This window comes from Sceloporus undulatus, chromosome 9 (genome assembly GCF_019175285.1).
Source record: "Sceloporus undulatus isolate JIND9_A2432 ecotype Alabama chromosome 9, SceUnd_v1.1, whole genome shotgun sequence".
NCBI classification, from domain to species: domain Eukaryota; kingdom Metazoa; phylum Chordata; class Lepidosauria; order Squamata; family Phrynosomatidae; genus Sceloporus; species Sceloporus undulatus.
Genome location: NC_056530.1, coordinates 34,671,057 through 34,695,778, shown reverse-complemented (window position 1 = coordinate 34,695,778; position 24,722 = coordinate 34,671,057). Strand labels below are relative to the sequence as shown.

The following is a 24,722-nucleotide window of genomic DNA, read 5'->3' as shown; positions in this document are numbered from 1 at the left end:
AATGGGTGGCCCTTGTGGTCTCTTCCAACTCTACGATTCTATGATTCACCATTTTGGTTGCCCTCTTCTGGAGACACACTAGCATCTCAACATCCTTTTTGAATTGTTGTGCCCAAAACTGGGCACAGGAGTCCAGGTGAGGACCTAAGCAGAACAAAGAGATGTTAGAGAGTGGATGGTAGATTAGAGAATAGTTGTTGTGTATATAGTGTTGTATATATTCTATAGTAAAGTTCTGTAAATAGAACTTGGAGACTCTGAGTAGTTCTTTCGCACCTTGTGCAGTTATAGGTCCTGGCAGCACTGCAGTCCTCAGCACAGACCATTACAAGGAGTGAGAAGGCTGAGGCAAAGAAGGTGTTGTGTAGTTCTGCCTTTTCTCTGCCCCCTGTTAAAATTTTGCCATCTTCCCCATGCAATGACCCTACAATTTCCGTCTTCTTCCTTTTGCAATGGACAGAGCCAAAAAAGCCCTTTCTACTGTTCTTAACTCTCTAGTAAGCCTGAGCGCATTCTGTGCTTTAGCTTTTCTGACTTTACCGCTAAACGTGCTAGCTATTTGTTTGAATTCCTCTTTGGTGATTTCCCCCTTTTTCCATTTCTTATACAGTCTGCTCTTTCCATACTTGGGGGATCCGTTCTGGAACCCCCCCCCCCCCACATATGAGGAAAAGAGCATGTGCTCAAGCCCCACATAATGTCCAAACCAAGGCCCACCAACCACAGATGTCTGGACCACTAATGGTCTACTGTCCTTTGGGAGCGCCCCACCCAGCAAAAGCAACAGTTTGCGGCCGTTTTGACCTGCAGCCTGCCTTTCGTCGCTTTCTAAGGCAGACTCTGGAAGTTTAAAGCCGATTCCTCAGATCCCTCACTGTCGCTATCTGTCCAAACCTCTCCTTTTTCCTCAGCCATCACCTGGAAGCCTCGATCACTGTGGCCTCTTTTTCGGTCTTCTTCTTCCCTCCTTTTGTTGCCGTCGCCTGAGGAGGTTGGGTGGGGGTCACCTTTTGCTCCTTGGTTCTCTCCGGGCAGCTGGCAATCAGGTGGCCCTTGCAACTGCACCCCAAACACAATCCCAGCCTCCTGCGTCGATTAGTCTCGCTCTCTGCAGCCTTGCCTGACTTTCCCTTGACATTCTGACCCGGGGTGGAGGGTTTCGTCTCTCTACCTTTGGCATCCCTGCTCCTTTTTTGGGCCGACATCTTAACCTTGAGCTGGATGGCTTCCGCCTCCCCTGCTAGTTGGATCCATTCCAAGACAGTGGGAGGGTTACCTCGCATCAGGGCCCACTTCAGGTTCTCTGGGCACAGTCCATCTTTAAAATACTGGATTCTCTGACCTGGCCCCCTGGTCCAATGCCCTCAGGCTCACCAGAGCCATGCTTGCTCTAAAAGGGTCCTCAAATCTGGCCCTCAAGGCCTTCATGAAGTCATGTAGGCTTCATAACTCAGCTGCTTGGCAATCATACAGTTGCACCAGCCAGTTTGCAGCCTCCCCTTGCAGGTGTCTAGCTACTCACCGCACATTGGCTGACTCATTACGAAAAGTGGGACCCCACTCGTCCATATGGTCTGTAACTTGGGATAAGAAGTATGGCAACGTCTGAGGATCCCCATCATACTTAACTCCCAATTTCCGGGCTTGCGGTTCCGGCTGTCGTTCCAGTGCTGGCCTGGTGGGTTGAGGCGCTGGTTGGGGAACGTCTCCTGGTCCTGGGGCTGGGTTATCTGGCTCAGCTGCTGCTCCGACTCCCCTCCCATCTCCACCTCCGATGATCAAGCCCCTCAGGATGCCCATCATCTACATGCCAATTTATCGTTCAATGATTGATTCAATGAGACTAACCTAAAGGATTTAGGTCATTGTTGTTGTGTGCCTTCAAATCCTTCTGACTAATGGCAACCCTATGGCAAGGCTATCACAGGGCTTTCTGAAAAAAGATTTGTTCAGACGATTTTTTGGCCAGTGTTTCCCTATGAGATTGAGAGATTGTGATTTACCCAAGGTCATGGCTGAATGGGGATTCAAACCTGATCTCCAGAGTCATCGTCCAATGCTCAAACCACCACGCCACACATTCTGGTCATTATTTGTGCTTATTGGTTTCCAAGCTCTGAATGTGAGCTCAAAGCTGCTCTTGACTTGGAATGATTTCCATCCAAGCCACCGACAGGGTTGGGAAGCTTTCTCTCCCCACTGCTGTGAGTGTGTGTCCCCTGGTCCCTTGGCAGCATCAACATTGCCCTTTTAAGAGGACCATTTTTGCTGCCTGAATGGGCTCCAGAGTCCAAGCTTCTCCATTGTTGCAGGCGCTCCCATCCCTGGCAGCTCCATTGTGCTGCTGAAGAGTCATGGTTGGGGGCCCCTTTGCAAGAGAAGTTTTGCCAGAGCTGGCACAGAGACAGGGCCTGGAGAAGAGGAGGAGAGGGGCTTGCAGGGAGAAGAGGGTCCCCACTCCTACCTCCACCTCTTCCAGCCTGGGGTGCCACCAGAGCTCCCCTTTGCAAGGCAAGTAAATACATCCAGAGGGAAAGGAAGAGAGAAAACCATATATCTTTCCCACGGCTGTGGAAAGGCACCAGGGACCCATGTCATTGCCCCCTTCCTCACCAACAGGGGCTCTCAGGGTTGCCATCTTTTAAAAAGATTCCCAGCTCTGCACCTGTGTTTTCCTGAGAGAAAAACTTAGCAGGTGGATTTTCCCCTCTCCTCAACAATCTGTGTGTGTTTGTGTTTGGAAGGGGAAGACTCCTCTTGCTTTGTTTTCTCTCTGCTTTTTCATGGCATAGGACTGGAGCCCATTGTGACAGGTTTGGGGAATCTGTAAATCCAGGATCCAAAGTGGGGAAGTTTTATGTTTTGAAAACACCTCTTGGAAACAGTTTCAGAAGAGATTATATCATGCTAGCAGCTGGAGGGCACTCTGGAACTATTCCTTGTTCATTCCTTAACTGTACTTTAAGTAAGAAAAAAGACTGTGGAGAAGGCATGGAAAAAGAAGGGATTGGTACAGCTAGAGGCAATGGTTGGTGTCTAAAATTTGCATAATATTTTAGGATGAAGGCATGGTAACAGTCTTGTCTGATACCACCTGGAATAGCTTTCTGGAAAGAACACTGTTAGATGGCTTTTCTGGGCAGTTTCCCACTTACACCAAAGCTGGGTGCCCTTTAGTTATAGAATTTGGGGAAGGGTCCCCAAGGGCCATCTAGTCCAGCTCTTTGGCATGTAGGACTAAACTGTCAGAGAACTCTTGAAAGCTGTCCATCCAACCTCTGCTTAAAGACCTCCAGAGTCCACCACCCTCTGAGGCCGTCTATGCCACTTCTTAAGAGTAAAGAAGTTCTTCCTAATGTTTCAGCGGGATTTTTTTCCCCTTGTAATTTGAATCCATTGGCTAATGTCCTTGTTTCTGGAGCAGCAGAAAACAACTTCACTGCATCTTCTACAGGACATCCCTTCAGATATTTAAAGATGGCCAGCTTTTATCATCTCTCATGCAGGCCTATGTGTGCAATGGGCGGGTGGCCTGTCTTGCAGCACACCCCCAATGCCTTTGGCTGCCTACGAGGAGCTCGCATTCTCTTGACCGTTGCTGGGACACTCGTCACCACAGCAACCTCCGAGTGCCTTGGCCAAGCGAGTGGTTATTTAACCAAATTCCCAGCTCCTGAGTGCCAGCGGGTGACTCTGGCACTTGGGGGAGATCTGGATGGAGATGGGGAGATGGGTGGGGGTATCTCTGCACCATGAGTACACAGGGAAACTGAGATGTGCCAGGCTCAGGTGACATTGAGGAGCCCCATGGTAAACATTTGGAACTTTTTCTTTTGTACAACTGGTGGCATTGGTTGTTGGCATTGGTTGCATTTTGGTGTGTGCGTGTGTGTGTGTGTGTTTAAGAAAATGCTTTGAAATTGCTTTTAATTCAACTGCTTTAAGTGAGTTTCATAATATTGAATTGTGATTTCACATAACTGTGTGTGTTTTTAATGGCTCTTCTTATGAACCTGCCCCGAGTCCCAGTTTTGGGAGAAAAGAGGGGGAAATGCAAACAAATGAATAAATAATAAGGAAAGCAATTTTGTTCCCTCCGATGCAAGAGTCCAGCAACAACCACTCGGTGCGGCACTTCAGGGGCCCGTTTGGTGAGTGGCCTATTGCCAGTACACATCCTGGTCAGCAGGAGGGATGGGATGGAGTGCAGTGTTGTTTGTGCTCTTGCTAATATTGCACTTGTCCCGGCCTCCTGTTCTCTCGGGTGCATCTACGGGAGCCTACTGTGGACGAACCAAGCCAAAAGACTTCCTTCAAGAGCTGATCAGCTGGGATACTTAGTGAGAGTTGACTTTTCAAGGCTACAAGGAAGACATGGATGGATAGAGCTGGGACCAGGCTTGACCCTTGGCGGAGGAGCACAACAGACAACAGAACACACCCAAGACCAAACACCGAAGATGGCTAGACTTGAATCTGGAGGGAATTTGTTGTAAACACTTCCATTTCCCAGTAATTAACAGGTTGTTATATTACATTACAAATGCAACGTGAACAGGAGAACCACAGACTGTAATTTTTATACCTATGTTTATAGTTACCAGGGGAGCAGGTGGCTTCAGTAACTGATGGAGGATGAATATCACATGGTTTAAGTGATGGCTTGTGTTTTGCCTCTTGCTGCTGAATGAAAAACATCCAGATCTTCATGGTTTCATTTTTTAAAAAATAAACAAACTAAAATATCTGTTCTGTTATGGTCAGTTTTATGAAATGAGAAACAATCAGTTTAACAATTGCAATTGTCATGGTAACCAACCTATGGATTGGGATTGGCATAATCTGAGGCTAGATATTTTCTTAACCTTTTTCATGAGCTGTGCTTTAGGGGATGGGCACAGCAAAAAGGAGAAGAAAGGTACTATATTATCATCATCAAACTTATGTTTTATAGAATATGTTTCTGAATACCCAAGGTCTTTGTGCTTGTATTTTGCTTGTGATGGTATTTCTTTTGGATGTAGGTGGTGGAGGGAAGGAGAAAATGCTTAGAGCACTCATCAAACTATGTCCCAGGATTCTTTCTGTATGTGTATGGGAGAAATGTGTGTGGAAAATAGTATTAAATCATTTTATAGATGGCTAGATTAGATAGAGAGATGAATGTTTTGGTTTGATATCACATCTTCTTAGTTGCAAGAATTTCATGATAAATGAAGCTGGCATGCTGAACATCTGGAAAATGCCAAAGGTGGAATACATACTGAAAGGTAGGTTTAAATCAGACATGTCCCTCAGTTGTTTGAAGCCCACAAGATGCATGCTATTCATATGTTTACCTCTAATACATACCCAAAACAACAACAGGACTAAGAAGTTAGAAAAAGAGCCAAAATTTTATGGGCGAATTCATGTTTCCCAAAAGGATGAAAGGGGAACACCAGAGGGCATCCATACATTGATGGAAATTAGCTCCAGAGCAGTCCTCTCCTACTGGCTGATGTTGCTGCTATTCCACAATCCTTTGTTGATCCTTATGGTTCAAGGACTTCTATGAACCCTGCAAGCACTACTGACTGGCTGAGTTAGCAGCACTCATGTTTCCAGAAACTGTTCAATAAGGTTTTTCAGTTGTCCAGTCCATGGTGTGTTTGTGTATCAGTGAGTAGGGGAGCAGAAACAATGCCAAATTTGGGGAAGGGGGCGACCAAGAGTCTTTAGAAAGGTCTTGGCTTAGCATTGGTTGGTGAGCACATCTGACAGCCTTCATTCAAGCGCCTTCTAGTAAAATCCGGCGAAACGGTTCGAAGTCCACAGGGACAGTATCTAACAAGAAAGACAGAGAAAATATGATTTTTAAAAACTTGACAACCTCAGAGTGTAACATTGGTCTGGAAAGTCTGGCCAATGCTCCTTCAGAGTGTGTGGTGATCCTGCATAGTTATGGTGGTTTTATATCAGTTCGACCATCATGTCTTCATCACCATCCCACAAAGAAACCTGAGAAATGTAGCTGAGTGATGATTCTCCATGAAATACCTTGAAATTCCCATTGGTAACTGTGGGTAGCTGTTAAAACAGAAATGGATTGATATTCTGTGCAGGGCCACTCAGGAGTAAGTCCTTGTAGGTTTGGAGGGATTTATTCCCAGGAATATATGTATAGCAGGCTTGCAGCCTAAGCAGCATCAATATGAGGCTACCGTACTCCCACCAAATACCTCAATCTTTTTCTGTATTTCTTTTCTAAATGTGACAGGAAGTGACATATCACTTCCTAAGACCATTTTGAAAAGTAGTGCAGAGGAAAACAGAAGTATTTGGGCTTGCTTTGGGGTGTCCACAGGTGTGTATTGGGGGAGAGGTGAGTTCTGGGCCCCATGGAGTTAACAGTCACTACACCCTTGAAACTACTCTGTACCCTTCAGTATGGTAAAAACATCTCTCTAATTACCTGTGTTCAAGTAAGAGTCATGCCAGTTGGTTTCAGCACATGGAATGGAGGGGAAGCCACCTTGGCAGATAAACCAAGGTGATGACTCTGATCACTTGGGATGACTCTGATCACTATCCTTCATGTGCTGCATCCACTAATGTGTCTCAACCATATTTTGGTGAATGAACCAAATCTATCCTCTGATTTGGTGCTTAATGCTTCCATGAAATTCTTTGCTGAACCCAGGAAAGCTAACAGTCTCCCTGGATCCACTAGTATTTATTTTCAGCCCAGTGCCTGCCAGGAACTCACCATTGCAGCGATACTGTAGGTTAGACCAGATGATATTTTCCTGGGAGAAACAGAAGACTCCCAAGCGCCCTCCTCGCATTGTTGTATCAATGACAACGCCTGAGTCAGCCACCAGTTGGGGTCCTTCATAAAGCAACACCCTGAAAGAGGAAGGCAAAAGGAGGTGGAGATGGTAAAAATGCCCTTGTGGGGGATTTATTGTGTTTACTGACAAATATTTATTGATCCCTTTTCACATGGTCTCTGCAAGAAAAGATTCTTTAAAAACCCAAGTCGAGCTTTAAAACCAATTTTAAAAACCATGTAACTTTGCCTAGATGTCAAATAGCTTGTAGGGAATGGAACTAGATTGACCTCCCTTGGGAGGGAGTTGCAGAGTCAAGGTACCACTACAGAGAAAGACCTGTCATGTGCTCTATGGCATGTTATGGACAAAAGCAGGGACGTAGCCAAAGGGGGGGGGGGTTCTTGGGGTCCGGACCCCCCCCTCCATTAGAAAAATGAATAGTGTGTGTTCTGCTGCGCCACTGCACCCAAGCCTCATTATAATGGTGGCACTTAGTCTGGACCGACCCCCCCCTTCCTAAAATCCTAGCTACGTCCCTGACAAAAGCCAGAGTGTTGGGGGGTTTTCTTTAGGGGGTGGTTGCAGATTCTTGGTATGAATGCTGATAGGTGAGGAGGGCATTGTAATATTCCAAGAACATGCTGTTTGCTTTAGGCAGAACCAATGGAATTATGATTTATGTTACAGGAAAGATACAAGTGTCTCTTTTTTGTATGTGGCTTTCAAGTACAATTTTTTGCAGTTGCAAAATTCCAAAGGCTTGCTGTGTGCTTTTAGGAAGCCTTTTGTTTTTGAAAGGCTGTTGGGATGCCTGCCTCTTTCCCGTGTGCACCTTGGAAACATATACACAAGAGATTGCAAACAACTCTGTCCCATCATACAAACTGTCTTAAAGCGCCAGGCTTCTAACAGCTCAAGGGAATGGACAGAGCAAAGCAACTTTTAACAGAAGTGCCTGCCTCTCTCCACTGTGATCCTTTTTCAGGTCGCTGGCAACCAGAACTATGCAACACTTGTGCATGCATGCATGCGCACACCCACAGTCAATTTTTGGGTGAATCTGAGTAACTTTTGGAATTGAGTTTTTCTCCTCTTCATGATCTTGCTGAAAAAAGACAAAAAGTTCCCAGGCTTTGGTCCTCACCCCCCACTGACCCTATTCTCCACCCGCTCAGCCCCCCTGCACTACCTTCTCTCATTGTCCAGCCTCTTTTTGCATTTAAAAAAACTGTAGTAGTAGGCCAAAGCATTCCAAGCCTGCGTTGGATCACTAAGGCAACCAGGACAATAGGCTTTGGGGCCCAACAAATGAATGGTTCTTGGGGAATGAGAGCAGGGGGGGGGGGAGAGAGAGACAGTTCCCAATTAAACAATTCTTCCCCTCTGTCTCCACCCACACGCTCAAATTCTCTCTCTCTCATATGCCTGTGCACACAGGCACACACACGGTCACACACACCCTCTCTCTCATGGAGCTGTCAACCTGGCATGAGAGCTGGCCACATTATTAAACAGGGAAAGCTTGCCCTCCTCATAAACTCTGACCTCTGAAGAGAGGTAGCCAGGATGGAGAATCAGAGCAGGATTCAGTCTCCCAAATGCTTTAAATGCTAAGCTTGGTGAGTTTGTCTGCTACAAAATCAGAGCCAGAAAGCATCCAGCTTTCCTCTGCCTCCAACTAGCGTTGCCAGATTAAAAACTGAAGAAGGTACCTGTACCCTCTAATGATTGTGCAGAAGAGTGAATCTGAGCACGTGTTGCTTGTCAAGGTGACAACATCTACTGAAATTCCCTCTTCTGCACCACCATCATTAACAATACAGGAGCACTTTCCAATTTTCACTACACCCCATCTTCCAAATTCATCTGAAGTTTCCTCCTCTTTTTGTAGCGGTTAACTGCCCTTAAATTGACTTGGACTCATGGTGACTGTTGAGATTATCAGATGCAGAAAAACCACAGGAGAGAACCGGGATGCTCCCATCATTGTCACACAACTTAGCAAAGATTATCACACGATGTTCCACAGCATTTCTCTCATCCTGTCCTTCTCCCATCAACAAAAAGTTACAGGACCATTCCACTTCACTGACGGGAGAAGGATGGGATGAGAGTGAAGCCATGGAATGTTGTGTGATAATCTTCGCTCAATTGTGTGACAATGATGTGAGCTTTTCTCCCATAGTTTTTCTCTGTCTGATAATCTTCACAGTCACCATGAGTCCAAAGTCAACTGAAGAGCAGTTATCAACAACAAAAAGAGGAGGAGATTTCAGATAGATTTGGAAGATGGGGTGGAGTGAAAACTGGAAAGTTTAATAATGTGGCCAGCTCTCATGTCAGGTTCACAGCTCCATAAGAGAGAGGTGTGTGTGTCTGATAATCTCCTTTGTGGATGAGACATCTCTAAGACCCTCTGTCCTCAACATCTCTGCTCAGGTCTTGCAGGCCCAGGCCCTATCAGTCCTCCCTGAATTCTTCCATGGTAATTTTTTTAATATTCAGGATTTATCCAATCTTAGCACTTTCCTCCTTGCTCGATATTTGTGTATCTTAGGTTGTTAATGTTCCTTCCTTTCTTCACTCCCCCTGCCTCAGAGTCTAAGCCTGCAGATGATATTTTCAGCATGCAGGTTGAATAAATAGGATGATAATAGCCAGCCTTCTCTGACCCCTGTGCCAACTGGGAACCATTCAGTTTCTCCATATTCAGTTCCTGAGTACAGGTTACACATTGTGACAATCAGATGTTGTGGCGCTTCCATTCCTCTCAAGCATAAGCCATAGCTTTTTGTGATCTATGCAATCAAGAAAGCACATGCAGATTTTCTTCTGGAATTCCCAGGTGCACTCCGTTATCCAACATATGTTTGCAATGTGATCTCAAGAGACTCTCCATTTTCTGAATCCAGCTTGCTCCACAGGGATTTCACATTCCATATATGGTAGGAGTCTTTGAGCATGACTTTGCTTGCATGGGAAATTGGTATGATGGTTCTCTAACTGCGGCAATCTTTTGTGTCTCCTCCTCCTATACTTTATTAAAAAGAATTTTTTAAAAGTACAGTTTTTAAAAATACAGTACCTTCTAAAAAGTCCTTCTTTTAAAAACCATTAGTTCTAAAAATTTGTCAGAATTGTTTTTTAAAGCCTTTGCCTGCTGATGGAAGTATAGCAAGGAAGGAGACATGCTAGATTCCCTTTGGAGGGAGTTCCAGAGCTGAGAAGCAACCACCAAGAAGGCCTTGCTTCATACCCCCACCTGTGAAGGTGGTAGGACTGAAAGGAGGGCATCCCCTGAGGTTCAAAGCTCTGGTATGTACTTGTTTGTTTCCATCCTGCTGTCCATGAGCATTTTTCCTCTGTTTTTTCATCCTTGCAACAACCCTATGAAGCAGTCTTAGCCAGAAACAGACTGGCCCAAAGTCATTTAATGAGTTTCATGGTGAAAGGAAGACTTGAAGCCAAGTCTCCCCAGTCTTAAACCCACATTCTTCTTACTTCAGTCATACTGACTCACCCTCCAAACAACTATTTCAAAGACTCCCAAACAAGAGATAAGGGAAGGGAAGCCTATTAGTAACACTGAAAGCCAGTATGTAGGCATAGTTAACAGCATTTGAAGTGAGAGCCGGTTTGGCATAGTGGTTTGCGTGTTGGACTATGACTATGGAAACCAGGATTCAGTTTCCTGTACAGCCATGAAATACACTGGGTGATCTTGGGCAAGTCACATGCTCTCAGCCCCTTTCAGGAGAAGGCAATGGCAAACCTTCTCTGAACCAATCTTGCCAAGAAAACTCCATGATAGGAGTTGCCTTAGGGTTGCCATAAGCCAGAAATGACTGGAAGGCACACAACAACAAAGTCTGTTCCTTGCTGCATTTATTAATGACTTGGATGATGGCATGAATAAGGCATGCTTATGAAACTTGCACATGATATCAAATTAGGAGAAGTAGCAAACACTCCAGAGGACAGGCTCAAAATTCAAAATGACCTTAATAGATTAGAAAGTAGGACCAAACGGTGGCACATACATGCAGCCACACTGCCACTGGGGACAGCCCATTCTCACCAGTGCTGGCGCATGCACACAGCTGCGTCTACATCAGGGACAATGGGAGTTCACCTGAATGGCAGTTTGCCATTATGAATGTGATATTACTGAATAACAGCACAGCTGTGTGCATGTGCTATCATTACAGACAATGGGGGTTTTCCCTAATGGCAGCACAGCCACATTCACATGCTGCCATTGGGGACAGTGGGACTTGAGCATCTGCTGGTTTTGGTATCTGCAGGAGGGGGAGAGGGCTCCGGAACAGATTCCCTGTGGATACCAAGGCCCCAGTGTGCTGCACGTAGGCAGAAAAAATGAAATGTTTAGATATAGAATGGGGGATACCTGGCTTGACAACAGTACATCTAAAGGGGATCTAGGAATCCTAGTAGACAATAGATTGAACATGAGTCAACAGTGTGATGCAGCAGCTAAAAAAGCCAATGCGATTCTAGGATGGGTCAAGAGAAGTATAGTGTTTAGATTAAGGGAAGTAATTAAAGACTATATTGTTTAGAGAAGCATTCCCAGAGGTGAGCCCCTCTCTGACCCAGGAAACCTCCTTTTAACCATCCATTAAGAAGCCAAGCCCTTCCTCCAGTCCATCTGCCTTGTTCCAGGCCTCGGAGGTGGAGAAGATCTGCTGGACCTGATCCTATTCCCCACCACCACTCCCTTCTCCTTTTGTGTCGTGTCTTTTTAGATTGTAAGCCTGAGGGCAGGGAACCGGCTAACTAAAAGATTGTATGTACAGCGCTGTGTAAATTTACAGCGCTTTATAAATAAAGGTTAATAATAATAATAATAATAATAATAATAATAATAAGTAATAATACTACTCTATTCTGCTTTGGTCAGGCTTGACTAGGAATACTGCATCCAGTTCTGGGCACCACAATTCAAAAAGGATGTTGAGAAGCTGAAGCATATCCAGAGGAGGGCTACCAAAATGGTGAAAGATCTGGAAACCATGCCCTATGAGGAGAGACTTAGGGAGCTTAGCCTGGAGAAGTTAAGAGGTATTAGAATCATAGAATCATAGAGTTGGAAAAGACCACAAGGGCCACCTAGTCCAACTCCCCTGACATGCAGGGAATCACTATCAAAGCATCCCCGACAGATGGCCATCCAGCCTCTGCTTAAACACCTCCAAGGAGGGAAACTCTACCACTCTCTGAGAGAATGTGTTCCACTGTCAAACAGCCCTTACTGTCAGGAAGTTCCTCCTAATGTTGAGGTGGAATCTCTGTTCCTGGAGCTTGCATCCATTGTTCCGGGTGGGAACAAGGCATTTATTATTAAATGTGTGGATTTTTATATATTTCTATCTTATAGAAATATATAAAAATCCACACAGTCTTTCCATAAGATTCACAGGAAGATGATATGACAACTGGTGATTTCTCCATCCCTATTACAGGATAAGGAGACCCCCATTTCAATCCTCACCTGATGTAGCCCACCTGGGGCCGATGAATGAGGCGCCAGCGGTAAGACGTTTTGTCCTTCCATCCCACATTGCGAGGGTCTTTCCACAGCAACCTTACATGGTCTGGTGTGTGACCGGTGTGCCACAGGGCATTCCGCAGGTATTCACCTGGACCTGTTTTGGACTTCACTGCCTGCCAATGGGATTGGAGGAGTTGGGAACAGAAAACAGCAGCAGAAGCATTACCTGCATTGCTTATTACATTTATATCCTAAATGACTCTGACCTTTGAGGGTTTGAAACATGTAAAGCACTTGGGGAAGGAAATATTTGAACAGCCTAGCTAACTGAGGGTCAGTTCAAACTTTTCGTTCCTGAACATACTCTGTTGTTTAGCATTGTGGTTGGCTGGTTGGTTTTAGAAAAACAAATCTGCATATCGTGTGTGTGTGTGTGTACCCAGAACTGGACACCTGGAATACTGTGTCCAGTTCTGAGCACCACAATTTAAGAGGGATATTGACAAGCTGGAGTGTGTCCAGAAGAAAGTGACCAAAATGCTGAAAGGTCGGAAGTGCGTCCAGAGGAGGGCGACCAAAATGGTGAAATGTCTGAATCCCACCAAGACTTAGGGAGCTGGGGATGTTTAGCCTGGGGAAGAGGTTAGAAGTGGCATGTTTAAATGTTCAAAGAGATGCCATATTGAGGATGGAGCAAGCTTGTTTTCTGCTGCTCCAGAAACTAGGACCCGGAGCAATGGATTCAAACTACAAGAAAAGAGATTCCATCTCAACATTAGGAAGAATTTCCTCACAGTAAGAGCTGGGTGACAAGAGAAACATACTCCCTCTGAGTGTGGTGAAGTCTCTTTCTTTGGAGGTTTTTAAACAGCGGCTGAATGGCCATCTGTTGATGCTGCTTTGGGTGTTCTTGCATGGCAGGGGATTGGACTGGATGGCCCTTGTGGTCTCTTCCAGCCCTATGATTCTCTCTCTCTCTCTCTTTGCATGTGTGTGTTTCTCTGATTGTATTGTTGCTATATGGCATCAGGTTGACTCTGAAATAGGATGACCCTTAGGTGAATCTATCATGGAATTTTATTGGCAAGATTTATCCAGAGGAAGTTTACTATTCACTTCCTCTAAAGATAAATGCAGCGTGACCTAGTTAGGGCCACTCAATGGGTTTTCATGGCTGAGTAGGGATTCAAACCCTAGTCTCCCAGAATCTTGGACAACCACTCAAACCTCAACACCACAGTTGCTCCCATTCATATATATGTGAATATGTAAATGTGGTATTGTGCTTTGACTACTCAGTCCATTAGGCCAATTGAATAGCTGGATGGAAGGAAGCTAGGCGGTCCCAGGGCTTTACATACCCTGTATGTAAAGAGCTCTCTAGGGAAGGAGTATTAATTCCATCCAATGGCTATGCAAATCATGGTCCCTGCTGTTTCTGTTGAGACTTTGATCTTATAGGAGGATGTACACTCGTCCCTCCATATTTGTGGCTTTGACTTTTGCGGATTTGATTAGTCACAGATTTTATTAATATGTTCTCTCTAGAAACATCAGTGCAACTCTACGGTCAACTTTAATCAAAAGTCCCACTGAATGACCTAGAGATTCCTAGAGAAAACACACCGTTAGGCATTTGTAGCTCCTCCAGCACAATTCTATGGCCAATGTCTGGCAGATGTTGACCAAAGAGTTGCACTGGAGGACCTAGAGATCCCTAGAGAGGTATTCTCTCGGGTAAAAGCATAATGTTTTTTTTATTTCCACATTCACGGAGGCACTGTGTTCCCAATCCCAGAGAATGTGGAGGGACAAATATATAAGCTAAAGGGGGAAGCTCAAAACTCCTCCAAAGCTGTGAGAATTCCACTCAGCCAGTAGCTGATTTTTGAAAGTAGATTGTTCCTGCACAAGGAGGATCCACTTAGCTATTGTGTGAAAGTGGCATAAAAGGTTTATGGAGCAGATACAGTGGCAGAGCAAGGGCATGCTATAAGAGGATGAACCTTGTGCAAAAGAAGAATTATTCCATCGTGAGGCTGTGGGGAGGATTCTCTCTCAAATATGTCCCTACCCATTATTAAGAAAGTATGGTCTCTTGCCAAGAGTGTAGAAATTACATATTAAAAATTAGTTCATCCATTCTCATTTGTTAAACATTTCAACAAGATTTTTTTAAAGAATAGTTATTTTAGGCGCGTTACAAATGCGCCAAAGGGGCGTGCTAGGGTTAGGAAGGGGCGTGTTAGGGTTGAGAAGGGGCGTCACTTCCTGACACCCCTCAACCCTAGTATGGACCGAGTCCGTACAAAATGGCGGCACCCGTCCACACGGGGGCCGCCATTTTGACGTCACTGACGTGTAGTGTCTGGACGCTGCGAGTGCGCAACCAGTGCCTCGCGGCGCCACTTCCGGGGCCCAGAAAGAAGCGCCATTTCGGCGCTTCTTTCTGGCTGCGCCCGGGAACCGCGCGGTTTGGCTGCTGCGGTTCCTGGACACAGCAACCGGCAGCGGCAGCAGACTGCCCATTTTGGGCGGTCTGTAACTCGCCAGTATTACTAAATGCTAACAGTATTATTTCTGAGTAATGACAAATTACTGTATTTCATTACTGGGCATTTTTAATCATTCTAAATGATTTTTCAAATTCTTAAATTCATTAATGAATTAATTTAATATATTGATTTCAATAGCAGCTTAACTTAAGGAATTTATTTTCTTCTGTGATTCAGTGCTAACTCCGCTCTTGTCTTAGAGGGAATTCCTGAAATCCTGGAGGCAGCCTGACAGGCACCACAGTGAATTGTCTCTAGATCAGAGGAGGAACAGAGTCCTATCAAGGATGCTATAGCAGTGAGGGTTTCTTCCGCTAGCAATGAGTTGGACTAGATAATCTCTGAGATATCTTCTAATTCTAAGTAATGTTCTGCTGGGGAAAAATCACTGACCTTGAGCTGTAAGCCAGGCTCAGCCACTGCTCGGAAGGGAGTCGCTTGCCAGTAGGTCTGCTCCGTTTGTTTCCACATTACCACGTAGAAACTGGCGCTGTCTTGGTACGCAAAGATGAAGCCAGCATAGTCATCATCAGTGATAGTGTTGACGTGGAAGGTGCCCTCAAAATCCACTCCATTGAATGCTGTATAACCTGCCCCACAGAGTCCATAAATTACATCAGGGAATAAAGAGTTAGCAACAGCCTCATTGAGAAAACGGGATATGTGGCCAGTAACAGGACAAACCCAAGGGCATGTCTACATTTTTCAGGTTTAACTCCATCCAAAGAATCCTGGGAAATGGAATCCCGCAGAGAGAAAGGGATCTACTTCATAGTACAGATTTATACCATTTTGATACCTCTTTAAACTGTCATGGCTGCATCCTATGGACTCTTGGAATTTGTGGTTCAGAGAAGCACTAGATGGGAAATAAATTGTCTTGGACAATTCTAACTTTGGTGTTCTGTTGTATGTTTTTACTCTTTAGGGCTTTGTCTAGTTCCTTCAATCGCTATCCTTCCCAGTCCTAGTCTTTTTATTTTTGGCTGCAGTCTCTGTTCTGATTGATGTTTGATCCAAGATAAGGGGAAAATCTTTAACTAATTTGATTTCTTCATTGTCTAGGCTGAATTTATGTAAAGCCTCTGTGGTCATTATGTTTGTTTTCTTTATGTCCAGAAGAAAACCTGCCTTTGCATTTTCTTCCTTTACCTTCTTTACTAATCATTCCAAATCTCTAATGCTTTCTGCTAGAAGTATGTTGCCATCCACATGTTTTACACTGTTGTCGTTCTTTCCTCCGTTTTGAAGAAAAGGAGAGATTATTTATTTTTAACCAGGCAATTACAAATGACAGGTTTAGGTTTTAAATGGGACACAATCAAAGGAACTCTAACCTATTAGAGAGGTAAAACTTATAAACACAATTGACAAAGCTAAAAATTTTCTAGAAAAAAATTAAAGCTTTTGAAGAATCAACAAAAACCAGGGAAAAAAAAGAAAACGGCAACTGGAATCAGAATAGTCCGGGAGAAAAAGAAAACCAGAAAACGAAGGGAGATTTAGAGTATCTGTCAGGAGGAAAAGAAGACACTGTACCTGACCAAGATTCATTGGAACGTATGAACAGTCTGGACCCAAAAAACCCACAAAAAACTATGGATGCCGGCCATGAAAGCCTTCGACTCCATGTGTATAGTCTCCTCCCTGGTTGTATGAAGAAGGTATTTGAAATGAATAGGTTGTTGGCCTTACAAAGTTTTATCTGTTGGGCTCCTGCTTTGTTTCCTGTGCCTAGTACAAATCTGCCTACTGTTTTTTATTCTTCCTTGTTGCCTATTTTAGCGTTCCAGTCACCTATAATTAGTTTGAAGTCCTGTGTTGGCGTGTTGTCAATTTCTTCCTGGACTCCTTCACAGAATCTCTCAACTTCTTCTTCTTCTGTGGTTGGCACATATATTTGGATTATGGTAATATTTATTGGTTTTCCTTGTAAGGCTTCAAGGCTTATTGACAACTGAGCACTAAAATTAGAATTGTCCAGTCCATCATATTCCCAGGGCAGTAAAAATCCAGTAGGAAGAAAATCAATTCATTTGAGATATGATGCTGGAGAAGAGTGTTGAGGATACTGTGGATGGCCAAGAAGACAAACAAATGGCTCTTTGAAGAGATCCAGCCTGAACTCTCTGGGGAAGCCAAGACGATCAAATTGAGGCTGTCATACTTTGGCCACATCATGAGAAGACATGACTCATTGTAGAAAGACAGGAAGATCGCAAAGCAGATGGCTAGAATCAACCAGGGAGGTCACAGGCCTAAATCTACAAGACCTAAGCAGAGCACTGGAGGATAGGGAGGCCTGGAGATGTCTCACCCAGAGGATCACCATGAGTCAGGGTTAACTCGAGGGCAGTTAACAACAAAAACAAGAAACACTAGTTCTGGGGCAATGGCAGTTAAACTGACAGCAAAATGGTCAATTGTTCAACGTGAAAAGGATTTTGGGAGAGCTTGCAAAGTCTCCTTGGTAACCACTCCAACATTTCTTGAAGCAGCCTGAAGCTGTGAGACTGAACCCCATTTGAATCTATGCCTGCAAAAGTTGTTGATTAACTGGGCACATCCTCTAGGTAAATTCCTGAGTTTTATTTGTTTACTGATAAAGGTATTCCTGTACTACTGCAGTTTGTTGAGCTTAGACCACTATGATAAAAAACATATAACACAGGAGATTAAGTAATAAAATAATAAAATGGCAATAAAACAACAAGCACTTCATTTAAACCACTAGTGTTAACTGATTAAGTCAGTGGTTCTTAAACTGTAGTTTGCGGACCCTCGGGGGGCCACAGTGTCCTCACAGGGGGTATGTAAAGGCTTGAAGGCTGCTCAGCTCACCTCCTCCTCATAGTGAAGCAGCCATGTGAACAGGAACTAAGGCAAAGTTTGGCTGGGCATGTGCATTGATGTGCAATCTATTCCAACTGCAAACTGTTGGAAGAAGCAAGAGAAAAATCTTCCCTCCCCCTCTGGTGCTTCTGTGTACTTGCTAATGGTTTAGTGTTCAGGTGGAATCATCATCATCACTATCATCATCATTGGTTTTAACTCTTGAGTCATGTCTTGGGGGGTGTCCATGGCAACACAAAATATTTAAAGTGAGTCCCTAGTAAATAAAAGGTTAAGGACCACTAGATTAGGTCATGCAAATGCTGGGCAAACAAATCTAGGTGGTAAAGACACACACCTTTGGAGCTTGCCTGATCATTCCTGTTTCCAAAAAGTGGTGTTATGAATATGTGAAGAGCAGCTATGGTAGGTGAACTAATTGTTTAATTTAGTATAAGATCAAAACCGAAGGGACCGGCCTCTTACCCCAGAAACCACAGCAGAAAGGGCCATGAATGTCAGGAAGTGTCCCAAATAGACAATAAGTCAAAACTGATAAGAAAATATATTAATGCCTCTTACCTACTGCCAAGCCTGGATCACTGTTCATTGTCTGGACAATTTCCATGCCCTGTGGATGAGAAGGGTGGGGGAAAGCAGGAGGACAGCCAGAGTAAGATGAATGGTGGGTGAGATGCAATGAGTATGCAATCATACTCTGGGTTCTCTGTGGCTCTAGAGCAGGGATGGACAAAGTGGGAGCTGCCGGATTGCAAGAAGTCCACAGAGCACCATTTTGCAGTCCACAGAACATTGTGATTCCACCCATGGCTTTATAACAGCACAAAATGCATCAATTCCACCTGTAAAACCCTCAAGACTCCACATACTTATAAAAGCAACCCTCTCCCCACAAAAACAGAAGTCCAAACATTTCAGCTGAAAATGAAAGTTGAAGTTGCATCATGTCATCTTTGGTTTCACTGGCCACACTGGGAAGGATGAAGGGTGAAAATGCTTTCCTCCCCTGCAGCTCTCCCTTTCTGTTCTAGAAATCCAGACCAGACAGTTTTTGTGAAATACAAAATATGACTCCCTCTAGAGAGACAATTGTGCAAATTCTCTTGACGCTGCAGGATTCAGGGAGTTTTAGCTGTCACTTGGTTCCCCCCAAAGTGAGGGCAGGGATATGCCAAAATGAGACCACTGACCCCAAATGAAATGTTCCTTCAGACCGCAGGTTTCTAGCATTGCTGAGAGAGAAAATCACTGACACTTAGAACTCTTCTATCTGCTGTATTCACATTCCCATGGCAACTTTACCTGCCCTTTTTCTTTGGATGCCTAAAATCAAAGAATCATAGAGTTGAAAGGGGCCTTAATGCCCAGCTATCCCCAGCAGGGAGCTGCCCAGTCTCTTTGAAGGCATCCAGAGAAGGAGACCCACCACGTCTCTAGGCAATTGGTTCCACTGCTGAAGTGTTCTCACTGTCAAGAAGTTCCTTCTTACGTTTCACTGACATCTATCTTCTTGTAATTTAAAACCATTAGACCTATTTCTACTCTCTGATGCAACAAAGAACAAGCCTGTATCCTCCTCTTTGGGCCAGCCCAAAGAGGGTCACAATTAATTATATCACTTGTTATATATTTAAAGAGTGCAATAATGTCACCCTTCAATCTTTTCTTCACCAAGGTGAACATGCCCATGTATTCTAGACAACTCATCTGATAGTTTAAGATGTTGAAATGCTAGAAATTTAAGGACTGAAGGAGAAGGAGGGTAGAATAGTTATGGGGGCAATCCCCTGATGTTGCCCCTTCCCATAACCAGCACTCCTGGTTAGTGGGTTTCATCAACCTTGCTGGGTCTCCAGGGTTTGTTCAGTTTAGAGCCCTGCATGGTGCTCCCATCACCACTTTTGTTCATATAATCTTTTTGCTCTGACCCTATGAAGAAATGCCTGGGGCTATGCAGCTCAGACAAAAATAGTGATTCAAGGGAGGGATGCCAGAAGTGTACAGACTTACAATAACTAGAGGATTAGGAAGAACAGTGAACAAGAGGAAACAGGATGGAAGTGTACTGAATCGTGCATACTAGAACATGTATAGGAGCATACTCTCCCGCCATGCTAGAATGTCAGGCTTCTCCACTGAAGCTGAACAGGGATGTATTCAGGACAGACAAAAAGAAAGCCTTCAAAGAGTGCATGCTGCAAATACAGAGCTCACAACCCTAAGATGGCATGATGGATGCACAATTGAATGTTAAGAGGACTGCAAGCAAAATTGGGTAGCTATGGCTACTTATGCTGATTATGTATTATGTCTGGTACTGGTAGTATAGACTGTATATGAGTTGGAAGAAACATAAATGGGAGAGAGCTCTAGTGGTTATATACTTCTTCAGGATATCCTTATGTGGCCACTGTGAGAACAGAGTATGGGGAAGGTAGGTGTTTGGTCTGATACAGCACATAGTTCTTGCTATACTTTTACCCCCAAGTCCATAGCTTATCCTCCTCTCAAGAACATAAAACCAATGAGCTGAGCCATGTCTCCAAAGCATCTGTAACCTCAGAGCATCTCTTGCTTTACCTGATTGAGCACTACCCAGTTGGGGTCTATCTGGGCATCCCCCTCAGGATCCAGGATGACTGTCTGGTAGGCCCGGAAGTCTGTCAATGTCACCTCGGAGCTTTCTGGGCACACGTCCAGTGGGTCAGCGACAGTGTCGTTATCAAAGTCTTCCTCACATGCATCCCCTACACCATCACCTGCATGCAAGGGTAATCACTGTGAAGCCCAATCCACCACAAGATGTTAGAAAATGAACATATAGTCATTTGAGCCTCTAAAGGTTATGGACTTCAATTCCAACTCTCCAACTGGCATGGCCAATACTCACGGATCATGGGAGTTGAAGTTCAACAATATCAAGAGGGTCAATTAATTGTATCACTGGTTATATCACTAATCCTCATCTTCCATGAGAGGATGCTGTTGCTCATGTAATTGAAACAGAACCACACAAACTTATTTGAGGGAGGTATCAACACACAGGGAAGAACTCAAATCTATGAACAAGTACAAACATTATTTAGCAAAAGAGAGCATACATTGCAGACTGAGTGTACTTACTGGTGAAGAATGATAACTGATGAATGGGAAGGAAGGTTGGGAGAGAATGGAATGGAATATCCCGTTAGATCTGGACACGGTTGTACATGCCTTGATCACATCCGATTCAGATTACTGTACTGTAATGTGATCTACGTGGGGCTGCCTTTGAAATGTGGTTGGAAACTTCAGCTGGCCCAAAGCTACAGGCAGGTTGTTAAATGGGAGGAGCACACTACAGGGAGCACACAACTCCCTTGTTGCAACAACTCCATTGGCTGCTGGTCCATTTCTAGGCACAATTCAAAGTATCCAGGTTATTTGAAACAGATATCATCTCCCTGTATGAACCTACGGTAAGGTCAGCTGAAGAGGTGCTCCTTCTCAGACTCATTTGGTAGGAACAATGGAGAGGGCCATCTCAGTGGCTGCTCTCAGACTTTGGAACTCCCTCCCCAGAGAGACCAGCATGGCTCTGTCTTTAATGTCTTTCTGATGGCAAGTTAAAAGCTTTTTTATGCCGGTAGGTCTTTACAGACAATTGAAGTTGGGCTCATAATGCCTTGCTGTGCTGGATTTGAAGGCTTAAAGGTCTGTATATAGTTTTATTTTTTATTGTTTTCATGTTTTAGTACAGTGATCCCTCCACATTCACTGAGTTTATGGGCCCAGGACCCCCGTGGAATTTGGAAAGACCACAAATAAAAAAACTTTGTTCTTTTTACCTAAGAGGACATCTCTCTAGGAATCTCCAGGTCCTCCAGTACAACTCTATGGTCTGCATCTGCCAGAAGATGATCATAGAATCATCCTGGAGGATCTACAAATGCCTAGGGAAATGTTTTCTCTGGGAACTTTTAGCTTCCCCAGTACGACTCTACAGTCAAGTTCTAGCAGAGTTGCGCCAGAGAGAACATGCTAATCAAAACCACAAATAAGCATATCCGCAAAAGTCAAAGCCGCAAAAGTGGAGGAGCAACTATATTTTTAACTGTTTTAATATGGACTGTTTTAACCACTTTTATCTTTTAAATTGCATTTTTTTATTTTAATGGGTGATGTGTTTTAACAGCATACTATAACCGTCTAATTAAAAGGATTGTATGTACAGCGCTGTGTAAATTTACAGCGCTATATAAATAAAGCTTAATAATAATAATAATAATAGTTTAATTCTATTTTAATGCCCACTTTTGTATGTTTCTAATTTATTGTTTTTTAATCTGTAAGACACTTTGTGTCCCAATTGTGGGGAAACAACTGGATATAAATCAATATATAAATATAACAACAACAACAAGGCTCGCTGAAATATTGAAAAGAAGCAATTCACTACATTTTTTTAATAGCAGGTCCCAGCTGAAATATCTACAGCAGAGGTGGGGAAGGTACAACCTGTCAGCCAGATGAGGCCCCCAGACCTTACTCTTGCAGACCCCCCAAGCACCCAATTATTATTTTTTAAATTGTGAGCTTTGGGGGTAGTGTTCAGTGTTCAACCTCCACAAACCCCTATCTTCAGTTGCAATGATGAAAGGAAGTGATAGTATGTTATTTGTTACTCGAAAAACCTACGGTAACATCTTTGTCCACCAATAATTAAAATAACAAACTGTAAATTAATTATTGGAACTGTTTACCAATTAGAAGTACAAATTAATTTGTAATGAATTTTCCCCATTCTTTGCTCAAGATCTCTGTAGGTCACAACGACAAGGAAGGTTGAAAATCTTGGGCTCTGTAGTTTGGTGAGGGGCTTAGCTGAGAGTAAACTCTAATCCTGCAGTTCAGGGGAGTTCACTAGAGAAATCTAAATGCCCCTCCCAAACTATGGCTTGTTACAGACTGCCAAAATAAAGCTGCTTTGGGTCTCTTTGGAAGTATGCTGTTTAAATGATGCATGCATCCTAAGAATCCGGAAGCTGCACCAAAGCTGTGCTCCAGTGCTTAGGAATGGAGTGTGGCTTTGGCGTGACCTCCGGACTCGTAGGACCCATGCATCATTTAAATAGCATACCTCCAAAGAGACCTGAAGCAGCTTTATTTTGGCAGTCTGTAACAGGCCAAATCCCAGGATTCTGTAGTATATAGTGGCATCAGAGTGCTGTAACTGCAGAGTGCATACATCCTAAGTGTCATCCTACACAGAATCTCAGACAGATGGGGACACAAAACCAATCCTAATAGTGTCACACTTACCATCCGAGTCCTTCTGGATGGGATTTGCAACAAGGCGGCAGTTGTCTGGGCCAGGGGGCACATAGTCAGGTATTCCATCATTATCATCATCATTGTCACATTCATCTCCCAGCCCATCATTGTCTGAATCCAACTGAGAACTGTTGGGGATCTCTGCACAGTTGTCTTTGGTGTCCTGATGACCATCACCATCACTGTGAGATGAGGAAGCAATGTGAGAGAGAAAAGGGGCTGCTGGGATACCATCTGCCTTCCCTAGCCACTTACAGTATGTGTGGTCCTGGAAAAAATTCAACTGCTAGTTGGGACACGGTGGCTCAAATAGTTAAGACACTGATTCTGATGACTGCAAGGTCAGCAGTTCAAGACTCAGGTGCCATGTGATGGGATGAGCTCCCGTCACTAGTTCCAGCTTCTGCCAACCTAGCAGTTCAAAAGCATGTGAACGTGCAAGTAGATAAACAGGTGTCACTTCAGTGGAAAGCTAACAGTATTTTGTGCACTCATGCTGGCCACATGATCGCTTCTGGCAATGCTGGTCCTTTGGCTTAGTAACGGAGATGAGCACCGCCCCCTACTGTCAGCCATGACTAGACAATCATGTCAAGGCAAAACTCTTTACCTTTACAAACTGGTGCACCAGGGGAGCTGAGGTCTGTCTTTCCTTGGAAGTGGAAAGACCCCTGGAATACCTCAGGGGCTCAATCTAGACCCTAGGGCAGTGATGGTGAACCTTTTACAGACCGAGTGCCCGAACTGCAACCCAAACCCCACTTATTTATTGCAAAGTGCCACGTTCCTCTGACTTTCTAGGAATTAAATCTGGCAAACTCTGTGCTGCAGCGACAGCATGCGTGCCCACAGAGAAGGTTCTGAGTGCCACCTCTGGCATGCGTGTCATAGGTTCGCCACCACTGCCCTAGGGTGAAGCTTCTGCTCCCTTGCAATACATTATGATACTACTGCTTTTGCAGTCCATAAACAGGGTTTCTACAATCTTTCCTCTTTAAGAGGCATTTAGTTGATAGGTTGATTATCATCATACCCTTGCCACAGCACAGCAGCAATAACAATAGCATGTACATTTCTATACCACTCATCAGTGAACTAAGCACTTCCTAAGTGGTTTACAGTCTGTAAGCTAATTGCTCCCAACAAACTGGGTACTCATTTTGCCAACCTATGAAAGGACAGAAGTCTGAGTAGACTGTGGAGCCCTGCCTGGGATTGAACTCACAACTTGTGGCTGCAGTATTCATATTTAACCACTGTGCCACTCCATAGAGTTCCACAGTCAAGGCAAGACTCATATGCTCCCAAAATATCACATTTAATATCAATTAAATTTCAATTAACTTTTAGTTCAAAATACAGTACACTCTGCCCTCCACATCTGCAAGGGTTAGGGGTGCAAGCCCCCCACAAATGTGGAAAGAATGTGAATAATTCCCACTCACTCCCACGGAAGCCAGTTAAAAGGAGGGGTGGGGGGAGTGAAGTAGGCACACGAGTGCACTACCCTTTTCCTGCTCTCCTATCCCTTTAACAGGCTCCCCACCTTTATCCTGGGTGGATGGGTGCCTGCCTTGCCCAGGCACCCATCTGCCTGGGAAAGAGCCTTGGCAGGGATGGCTCCATCCCCTCCTCTTTCCTGGGCAGATTGGTGCCTGCCTTACTTAGGCGCGT

General features: G+C 44.3%; 1 protein-coding gene across 1 annotated transcript in view; it reads right to left on the bottom strand.

The window, feature by feature from the left end:
* Positions 1-4,744: 4,744 nt before the first annotated feature.
* Positions 4,745-24,722, bottom strand: part of THBS3 (thrombospondin 3) — a 49,064-nt gene continuing 29,086 nt past the window's right edge. The window contains exons 17-23 of the mRNA XM_042440763.1: positions 23,037-23,230; positions 20,316-20,494; positions 18,297-18,345; positions 15,276-15,472; positions 12,328-12,500; positions 6,749-6,888; positions 4,745-5,826 (exon numbers count right to left, since the gene is read on the bottom strand). Of these exons, the coding sequence (XP_042296697.1) occupies positions 5,771-5,826; positions 6,749-6,888; positions 12,328-12,500; positions 15,276-15,472; positions 18,297-18,345; positions 20,316-20,494; positions 23,037-23,230 (988 nt within the window). The 3' untranslated portion in view covers positions 4,745-5,770. The remainder of the gene's footprint in view (positions 5,827-6,748; positions 6,889-12,327; positions 12,501-15,275; positions 15,473-18,296; positions 18,346-20,315; positions 20,495-23,036; positions 23,231-24,722) is intronic.